Source organism: Leguminivora glycinivorella, chromosome 19, assembly GCF_023078275.1.
Source record: "Leguminivora glycinivorella isolate SPB_JAAS2020 chromosome 19, LegGlyc_1.1, whole genome shotgun sequence".
NCBI lineage: Eukaryota > Metazoa > Arthropoda > Insecta > Lepidoptera > Tortricidae > Leguminivora > Leguminivora glycinivorella.
In genome coordinates, this window is record NC_062989.1 from 18,229,798 (window position 1) to 18,240,972 (window position 11,175).

Genomic DNA, 11,175 nt, shown 5'->3' on the forward strand with positions numbered 1-11,175 from the left:
AAACCGGTCAAGTGCGAGTCGGACTCGCCCACCGAGGGTTCCGTACAAACTTTCAAACTCTCCAGTTAAAATAATCTCATGTTTTCACATAACTCTAACAACTTGACTAGAAGACAAAAGTAATTCATAATTCATTTATTGCATTTGTAATCATGTGTTACACAAGGTCTTACAATAGGCTATTTACAGCAAAAGATCACATGAACCCTGTTAGGGTATACAGCAATATACTTAACTAAGACTAAAACTATAATTATTTACATAAAATGGGTTTTTTAAATAACATGCATTTTAAGCAACATTACATTACACGGACATGTAGTGGCAAAAAATATTTTGAAATTGATAAAATTTATTGGTATAAATTTTAATTTAATTTATAAACATTTTCATTTTTAGGTTTTATTTAATTAATACTAATAAATAATACTTCATTAATGGAATTAAATGTCAACAATAAAATAACTAAATTGAAATGCAATAATAAAAAAACCGGCCAAGTGCGAGTCGGACTCGCCCACCGAGGGTTCCGTACAAACTTTCTTTCAAACTACCTAGTAAAAATAATCTCATATTTTCATATAACTCTAATGACTTGACTAGAAGACAAAAGTATAGGCACTAATGAGTATTATAGTGTATAGCGCCATCTCCCGGTCAATTTGCTAACTAATTTGCGCGACCTGGTTTTTCAGGGATAATTCTTTATAATGTTAACCGATTTAAACAGTTTTTACTTTATTGGACAGAAGATGGTTTACGTAACATCTCGTATTAATTTTAAGTACGACATACATCCGCAAGGATGGGTAAATTGAAAGTAAAAATCTGAAAAGTTTTTTGTGAATTAAAAAAAGTATTCAAAATACAAACACGATTATATTTTTCCTGTAATATATAGCATAAAACCAATGTTTACTAAAATTTTCATAATTTTTCGTTGGTAAACTTCGGAGATAAGGGGGGGGGACGGTATTTTTTTTAACATTTACCTTCAAAATTCTTTTTTTTTCCACAACAAAAAAATTATAAAAAATAGTTTATTTACGTTCAATTTGAGCTCTTTCCAACGATATCCCACTTGACCTAGTAACTTGAAATTTACAGTTTGCCCCCCTTTCATTTTGGCCATTTTCTACAATTAAAATTAATATATTTAAAAAAATTATACTTTCTATTTGTAGAGGTTTACAATGTTCACAACTATTCCAAATTTCAAGTTGATACCATTAGTAGTTCTCGAGATATTTAGGAATGTGACAGACGGACAGACAGACGGACAGAGTCGCACCATAAGGGTTCCTGTTGTACCTTTTTGGTACGGAACCCTAAAAACCTAATTGTATGCAATAATAAAAAGTATAGGTACTAATGAGTATTATTGTGTATAGCGCCATCTCTCGGTGAATTCGCTAACTAATTTGCGCGACCATAGTATGTTGGTTTTTCAGGGATTATTCTTTATAATGTTAACCGATTTAAACAATTTTTACTTTATTGGAAAGAAGATGATTTACGTAACATCTCGTATTAATTTGAAGTACTATATATATCCGCAAAGGTGGGTAAATTAAAAGTAAAAATCTGAAAAGTTTTTTGTGAATTAAAAAAAAGTTTTCAAGATACAAACTCGATTATATTTTTCCTGTAATATTTAGCATAAAACCAATGTTTCCTAAAATTTTCATAATTTTTCTTTGGTAAACTTCGAAGATAAGGGGGGGGAACGGTATTTTTTTTACATTTTCCTTCAAAATTCTTTTTTTTTCACAACAAAAAAATTATAAAAAATAGTTTATTTACGTTCAATTTGAGCTCTTTCTAACAATACCCCACTTGACCTAAGGTGACGGACCCAATCATGGACAGTTTAAGAAAAAAAATCGCCTGTTTTTGATATTTCACTGATAAATGTAAAAATTCTACGGCTAAGCGTGTTAAATCTTGAATGTCATATCCTTCTTTTACATTTCCAGCGTATTGCAGAATAGATACTCCTATTGGTTTCTTCATAGTTAACAAATTAAAACTAGGTGTTTTTTCTCCAATTATGGACGGCAGTTCTCCAGTAATGGATCCCCCATTATGGACAGTGAAATAAGTTTAAAATTTTACTTTTAAAGCCAACTGATACGCAATGAGTCAATTTTATACACCACAAATTTTTTTTTTATTTTTTTTTTTTATTATAAATGGGCTTACTCTTGACCACAGACTAGCCAAAGGCAAAGACGTGGCCTACGATGGAGTGAGCTCGCCCAGAAGATGCCTGTTCACTCTTGATTTGAAGGTTGCCGGGTTATATGAGCTCGGAAATATAGCCGCCGGCAAGGAATTCCACTCCTTGGCAGTGCGCATAAGAAAAGAAGAAGCAAAGCGCTTCGTGCGGATTCGTGGAATATCCACCAAGTAAGGATGGAGACCGGCCGTGCGTCTAAGAGTCCGATGGTAGAATGGGGACGGTGGAATAAGTTCGTGTAGCTCTTGAGCACACTCCCCGAAGTGCAACCTGTAAAACACCGACAGACTAGCGACTTTCCGCCGATGGGCCAAAGACTGTAGCTTGGCCGTTAGCTTCTTGTCGCCAATCATCCTCCTGGCTCTGCGCTCCACTGAGTCCAAAGCAGCGAGTTGGTATTTGGCTGAGCCGTCCCACAGGTGGCTGCAATACTCCATACAGGATCGGACTTGAGCTTTATAGAGTTTTAGAAGCTGTCCAGGTGTGAAGTATCGCTTCACCTTATTTAGGATGCCCAGCTTTCTGGCCGCAGTTTGTGCTTTAGACTCAATGAAGGTGCCAAAGTTGAGGACAGAACTCAACTCCACACCGAGGAGTTCTAGGCTGCCGGTAATAGGTACAGATGCACCCCGGAAAGTAAGAGTCAGATCGAACGGACTCCGTTTTGCCGAAAACAGACACGCCTGCGTTTTGGTGGCATTGAACTTGACCAGACTTGAAATACAATTAGTTTGGGTTATTTTAACATAGGATTGTTTCTTGTAAATTTTGGTTTTGTAAATTGTTCCTTGTCCATTATAGGAGGTACGCAGTTTTTCGGGTCCAGTAATGGACACTCGCAAAATAACGTCATTTCTTTATATCTTTGGAGCAACAAACTAGTATGTTTTATACCTTATCTCATGCTTAATGCAGTAAGTAAAACGCATTCAAGATTACACCGTGCGTTATTTTTTTATTATTTTATACATGAACTCAACTCTCTTAGCAACATTACTAAGAATTCGTCTTGATATATTTTTCAGTAAACTGGTGAATTTTATCTTGTCGCCAAATCCTTCAGAAATAACCAAATTAATTGAAACTTCAAAATGAAACAGCTCTACAACTCTAGTTTATGGTTCATAGCCGTCAGTTTTTAGAAACTTATTTTAGATACTCATTTTTAAGGATTTGTGTTTTTTTGTCCATAATGACATCACCGTCCATTATGGGGTATTTTACCTTAGTAACTTGAAATTTACAGTTTGCCCCCCTTTCATTTTGGCCATTTTCTACAATTAAAATTAATAAATTTAAAAAAATTATACCTTCTATTTGTAGAGGTTCACAATGTTCACAACTATTCCAAATTTCAAGTTGATAGCACTAGTAGTTCTCGAGATATTTAGGAATGTGACAGACGGACAGAGTCGCACCATAAGGGTTCCTGTTGTACCTTTTTGGTACGGAACCCTAAAAATGATATTGGTATCATTAAAATAATAGCCAATACAAATATACAGGACTACTCCATGTACACGCAGCCTAAATCATCTGCTCTCTTAAATAAATAAAAACTCTTTACACCGGAGTTAAAACTCAACGTTACTTGAGACTGACACGAAATATGACAGACAACCCCGCCCATGAGTTCCAACGTGGTTCCAACTTGTCTACTGTACTCAGAAGTGCATATACTGGCCGATGTCCTGATGATACCGCATGGAAACTGTTTGTTTCCCTGACCTCCACGTGACACACGTTACACGGTATCGTCGGGGACCCGCGTGTTCCTACGCCGCGCCGTACGCCGTTGTTCCGGCGTCGGGCACTGGGTGCTCGCAGGAACAATTTGGGTACTCTGCAAAATGGTAACTATCTAAATTTTTATTATTATTCCTTTTATGTAATTTTTTTAAACTTTTCAGCTGCGATACCAAACATTGTAAGTAATTGGTATAAAATGTTTAGCGGTCATAAATACCCTAATGTCCTTAAGTAATGATAGAAAGATGTCGTAATGATAGAAACCAAATATAAACTAACATATATAACTGTGACAGTGTCGATGCAATGAATGCTTACATTTTAGAAACATTAAAGAAAGTGTTGTGCGTTCCAGTTATAATGCATGGCGATGGCGATGGCGATGGCGCTGTCGTGGCGAGGCGGGTGGCGGGCGCGAGCGGCGCGCGCGCTGCTGCTGGCGCTGTGGGGGCTCGCCGTGCTGGGCCTGTCGCGCCTGCTCGCGCCGCGCGCCGCGCCCAGCCGCGCCCCCCGGCCCGCCGCCCCGCCCACCTACTGGCAACTGGCCCACAAACAACGCAGCCGCTACAACCACTCGTCCCAGACGAAGGCCTGCGCGCGGGCCCCCTCCGCCTGCGAGCTCGTACTCTCCGACGCGTATTGGCAGACGCTGCGCTCGAGCGGCGGCGACGTCCTGCTGTACGGCGCCTACCTCGACGTGCGCAGCGCGTCGCGGCTCGGCCCCGCCGTGCGGCTGCTGGCCGTGCGCGGCCGCACCAACCGCACCACCACCACGCACTGCCAGCTGTGGTACGAGGACCGGGCCGACGACGTCGTCGTGGAAGTGGTGGAGCACACTCCGGTGTGGAACAGCAAGTGGAGCAGACCCCGCGCCGGCGAGCTGCAGCCGTACCTGCTGGCGTGCGTGCTGCCGGTGGCCGCGCGCGCCAAGCGGCCCGCCGCCGTGTCGCTGGTGGAGCGCCCGTGCGACCAAGCCACCAACTGCCTGCAAGTGCAGTTTGACGTTCCGCCTGATTGCTCACAGAAGGAATTAGCCGTCTGCGTCAAGGGCCTCGACTTCCCTCGCGACGACCTATCCGTGCGTCTCGTCGAGTGGATCGAGCTTGTGCGGCTGCTCGGTGCCGACCAAGTATTCTTCTACCAAGTTCAAGTCCACCCCAACATGAGCAAAGTGCTCGAGTACTACCGCGCGCGGGGCGCGGTGGAGGTCACGCCGATCACGCTGCCGGCCGAGCGCGGGGCGGGGCGGGGCTGGGCGCCGCGCCTGCGGGACAAGTACCTGAAGAAGAAGAAGACGATGCACGAGCGGCGGATGGAGCTGGTGTCGTACAACGACTGCCTGTACCGGCACATGTACCACTACCGCTGGCTGGCGCTGCTGGACGTGGACGAGGTGATCGTGCCGCTGCAGGACCCCGACTGGAGCTCGCTGCTAAAACGAGTGCTGCCTCTGGCCGAGCTCACCCGGGCTGCCTGGCAATCGCCACCGTCGTCTTACCACGTGTCCCACGTGTACTATTTGGAGACGCAGGGGTGGGAGCTGGACGTGCCCCGCCACATGTACATGCTGCAGCAGGTGTACCGCGCGCGCCACTTGTCCGGGCCGCGGGCGCACGTGAAGGCGTTCCACGAGACGTCGCGGGTGGTGGCGCTGCACAACCACCTGCCGCGCGCGTGCCTGGGCGGCGTGTGCGCGTCGCTGGCGATCCTGCCCGAGCACGCGCGGCTGCAGCACTACCGCGGCGAGCGCCGGCCCGGCGGCGGCGGCGGCGCGCCGGTGCGGGACGCGGCGCTGCGGCGCTGGGCGGCGCGCCTCGTGCCGCGCGTCGCCGCCGTGCTCGCCGACCTGCAGCTCACGCCCCTCGACACCTGAGCCCCGCAGCGGTGAATCGTTGGTTTCATAAACCCGTCATGTACAGATGTAATGCGAAAAGATTTGCCTTCGTATTGTTACGGAAACGTACGAACGTGTCATGCTTTTTCAGTCAGTCTTTGTACTACATGTGCTGACATTGACTGAACTAGCATGACAAATACGAACGTTTCCGGGAAAATACGAAGGAAACCCCTTTCGCACTACATCCATATTCTGTTTTTAAACTTTTTTTTTTGTTCTCATTGTATCTAACTAATGTAAATATGTATTATGTAAAGCATATAATATATGTTATGAAATGAACTTATATTATGATAGTGACACATTTTTTTAGGTTCTCTAATAATTTGATGGCATTGTGTTGTCGTATTAAAGAAGATAGAATGTTGGAACAGTTGCGGACGTCTCGAGTAGATAATAAGGATTAAAATAAATCCTCACCGTAGTCACCGTGCCTTATTATTTATATTCGAGTGTTAGTGCGTTTTGACGTTTTCATATATTTATGCCGCCATCTTTGATTTTTGCCTTTGAAATCCTACATCTGATATCGGATCGGATAATGTGAAAACGCACTTAGATTGAATATGAGATCTGTCCACTGTCCTGTGATCTGTCATCTATGGTGTAAGCACAGATTTAAGAAAATTGCTCAGAGGGTGTAGGTATAAGTTGTTGTTAGCAAATGACTGACATAGTCGGCGATACAAATGGTAGTACCTAAACAAATACTAAACAGGGACAACAACTCAAACTGGTAAACTGATTTTGAGCGATTGCAACTATTAGAATTTGCAAGACTGACTTCTATTACAATTTGTGTAAATTCTGAAACGAAGGCGAAATGATGAAAATCGGAATTCCTCATCAACTGTTAAAACATGTTTCCTGCTGCAGTAACGTCCGATTGGGTAATACTGTCTACTGTAAGCTCTCCATGAGACCGGCGACTCCCACTAGCATCAGCAGTCAGCGAGATGTTTCGACGGTCTCACTGATCGATCAAGCGTGCGAGGACTCCTGCAGGCGGTATAACGACTTTTCAAACTCATAATGCGAGGTTTACACTGAGAGAAAATACAACCAGTTTTCATGTTCGTTCAACAAGTTTTTAGGGTTCCGTAGTCAACTAGGAACCCTTATAGTTTCGCCATGTCTGTCTGTCCGTCCGTCCGTCCGTCTGTCCGCGGATAATCTCAGTAACCGTTAGCACTAGAAAGCTGAAATTTGGTACCAATATGTATATCAATCACGCCAACAAAGTGCAAAAATAAAAAATGGAAAAAAATGTTTTATTAGGGTACCCCCCCTACATGTAAAGTGAGGGCTGATATTTTTTTTTCATTCCAATCCCAACGTGTGATATATTGTTGGATAGGTATTATAAAATGAATAAGGGTTTACTAAGACCGTTTTTTGATAATATTAATATTTTCGTAAATAATCGCTCCTAAAGGAAAAAAAAGTGCGTCCCCCCCCCCTCTAACTTTTGAACCATATGTTTAAAAAATATTAAAAAAATCACAGAAGTAGAACTTTATAAAGACTTTCTAGGAAAATTGTTTTGAACTTGATAGGTTCAGTAGTTTTTGAGAAAAATACGGAAAACTACGTGTTCACGTGCAGTGAACATACCTACTGACATCAGCAGCATCAATCTGGGACAAGAAACTGCATCGGCTCACGTGCTTGCAAAAACTACGTTTGCACTTAAAATATGAAGAAACTGCAGCGTGGTATTACGCAAACATAGAATAATTTTGTATAAATAGCTTGTAAAAAGTGTAAATAAATCTCTTTGATCCTGGACATCGTGGCTGTATCATTTGAGTATAAGGTTTTCCTCTCACTGTTGGTAGCAGTGAGAAAATCCTTTCCATTACCCATTTCCTTCCCTGTCCGTCTGTACCTTAGGTCTCATGGTGCAGATATCCTGTACTTATTAAATATATGTATTATTAATTTATAGTTAGGGCTAGGGCTGTAGGGATGTGTAGGGTTGTTTAGGGTGCTAGGGCACTTAGGTTGGATAGGCTACAGTTCTCCCCTTAACTTCTTGGTAAAATCACTTCATGATTTTACATTTGTTTTTTTTTTTGTTTTTTTTTTTTTTTTTCAGGACAGGGAAGGAAATGGGTAATGGAAAGGATTTTCTCACTGCTACCAACAGTGAGAGGAAAACCTTATACTCAAATGATACAGCCACGATGTCCAGGATCAAAGAGATTTATTTACACTTTTTACAAGCTATTTATACAAAATTATTCTATGTTTGCGTAATACCACGCTGCAGTTTCTTCATATTAACACGCTTTTATTAGGTCGTCGTGTATGTAACTATGTATGTAATGGAATCTAAGGAAGCTAATTTAACCATCTTCCAGGAGTCATAGCGTAATGAAAATTGGCAGCTATATGTAGTTCCGATGACAATACAATAATATGGTACTGTTGAGCTGATCTGATGATGGAGTCGGAAGATATGAACTGGAACTACATGATAGAACATCGTATCATAGCTGTTTTTGGGTTTCTTAGAAAAGTCTTGTAATGAACTTTGACTACGATTAGGTTTCAAGGTCTGATGATGGAGCCGGAAGATATGAACTGGAACTACATGATGGAACATCGTATCATAGCTGTTTTTGGGCTTCTTAGAAAAGTCTTGTAATGAACTTTGACTACGATTAGGTTTCAAGGTCTGATGATGGAGTCGGAAGATATGAACTGGAACTACATGATGGAACATCGTATCATAGCTGTTTTTGGGCTTCTTAGAAAAGTCTTGTAATGAACTATGACTACGATTAGGTTTCAAGGCCTGATGATGGTGCCGGAAGATAAGAACAGAAAAAAAGAAGGGCTCGAGGGGGGAAGCATGAAAGAAAGATCAACGTAGTATTTAAAATAAGTTGGGTTAGCGTTTTCTTGTGATCTTTCAGAGCAAACAAAGGGGGGCTCGGGGGGCGAAGCCCCCGCATAAAAGAAAGATCAACGTAGTATTTAGAATAAGTTGGGTTAGCGTTTTCTTGTGACCTTTAAGAGCAAACAAAGGGGGGCTCGGGGGGCGAAGCCCCCCTCATAAAAGAAAGATAAACGTTGTATTTAAAATAAGTTGGGTTAGGATTTTCTTGTTACCCTTAAGAGTAACGAAAAGGCGGACTCGGGGGGCGAAGCCCCCCGCATAAAACAAAGATTAACGTAGTATTTAAAATAAGTTGGGTTAGCGTTTTCTTGTGACCTTTAAGAGCAAACGAAGGGGGGCTCGGGGGCGAAGCCCCCGCATAAAAGAAAGATCAACGTTGTATTTAAAATAAGTTGGGTAATGGTTTTCCTGTGACCCTTAAGAGCAAATAAAGGGGGGCTCGGCAAAAAAGAAATACTTAAATTTTGTTTGAATTAGTTGAAATGTGACAATATTTTCTAATCGAGTCAAAGTAAATCCCACTAGCTGAGAGCTTCAAAACAATGTATGGCGAAAGTATGTCTCTCTAATGTCTTCAAAAAGTCCGCGATGGCACATGTCTATATTGTCTATCTTTTACGGATAACTTACTAGGTATAAACATTTTTATGATAATACCGTAATAAGAAGGTAGCCGCTAGTTATTATTAAGTAGCAATTAGCAATAAGTACACGTTAAGCCACAAATGACATGTAAAATCCGCCTACTTGAAATAAGTTTATGTCTAAATGTTAAAAGTATTTCATTATTAATGACTAAAAAGTATAAAATAAATTAATAGTTTAAAAAACACTATAAAACACGCTTTTATAAATGCACGTAAAAGCCAAAAATAAATTATGGATCGTTCAAGTTGTCTCTATTTGTGAGCTGAAGTTTAAAAACTATGTGCTTTTAATTATAATATTTGATTGTAAAAGCGTGGGGCGCTGGAACAGGAAAGACTTTCTTGTAAACAAATACTAATCCGAACTTCCTGGCGAATGAAGTTGCATAAGAACATAACGTTTACATATGCCGCCTAAGGGTTACCAAAGAGAACCAAAGATATCTCGTCCACGAACAAGAACTCTGCATCCTGTCACTGTAGACACTTTCCCCTTTTGTACTTTGATTACCGGAAAAAAGCGGCGTTCTAAGTGTCGGTGACTGTCGACTCTCCTCGCTAAGTACTAGCGCATATTTTGTCTGAATTCGACAAACTGGTACCTACTTTGAACACTGACTTTTAATTTATTTGACTGTTTAATGTAGAACCTACTAGTCATGCTGCAACTCCAGTTAGCGCGTCAATCTGTGTAACCTCCTTCCCGTAACATAGCATAATTTGATTTATCAGCAAGTTATACAAAAAGTCTTTCCTGTTCCAGCGCCCCACGCTTTTACAATCAAATATTATAATTAAAAGCACATAGTTTTTAAACTTCAGCTCACAAATAGAGACAACTTGAACGATCCATAATTTATTTTTGGCTTTTACGTGCATTTATAAAAGCGTGTTTTATAGTGTTTTTTAAACTATTAATTTATTTTAAGTGCAAACGTAGTTTTTGCAAGCACGTGAGCCGATGCAGTTTCTTGTCCCAGATTGATGCTGCTGATGTCAGTAGGTATGTTCACTGCACGTGAACACTACGGAACCCTACATTGAGCGTGGCCCGACGCGCGCGTTCAAACAACAAGCTACTTGTCATTTGAATCGGCAATATATTTGAATCAACAAGTCGATTTTATAAAAACAACCTGACACATATTGTTTTAAACATACGTTTGGCTGATTCAAACGGATAAACCGCAACAAGTCGAACTTGTTAAATTCACAATGCAAATTTCTCTCAGTGTAACAGCAAGAACTTGCATGTAATTTTCAATAAATAAATTGCGGTGCCTGATGATAGTTTTGAATGCAGTCGTTGACCTTAACAAGTTAGCAGTCATGCAATGAAACGTAAATTGCATGAAGATTCTTGGGCTATTTTCATCCGCGTGTAACTTAACGGCAAGCGTTTTGTAAATCTCCCGCATCCCGCATGTTACGGACCCTGCAAGCAGAGGCATTGGTAGAGGAGGCCTAGTAGGTACTCGGTATGGACCAAATTGACTCCTTTCTAATCTCCATAGTATTCGGGTTCTTCGAGCGACAGCAGAAGCAACGCAATGCCGTGTGAATCCAGCCTATAAGTACCTACACCTACCCACACCTACCTCCTTTAACAACATTTTACTCTTGGCTTAACAATCTATGCATACTCTATGGTAATACTTGACACCATCTAGACACTGTCACGAAGTCATGAAATACGAAGACTTGATATGGCTTATCGAAGACCGACAGCCCCATGCGT

General features: G+C 41.5%; 1 protein-coding gene across 1 annotated transcript; it reads left to right on the forward strand.

Moving 5' to 3' along the window:
• Positions 1-4,364: 4,364 nt before the first annotated feature.
• LOC125236801 lies at positions 4,365-5,861 on the forward strand. The gene has a single exon (XM_048143729.1). The coding sequence runs from the start codon at positions 4,365-4,367 to the stop codon at positions 5,859-5,861; it is 1,497 nt and encodes a 498-aa protein (XP_047999686.1).
• Positions 5,862-11,175: the final 5,314 nt, after the last annotated feature.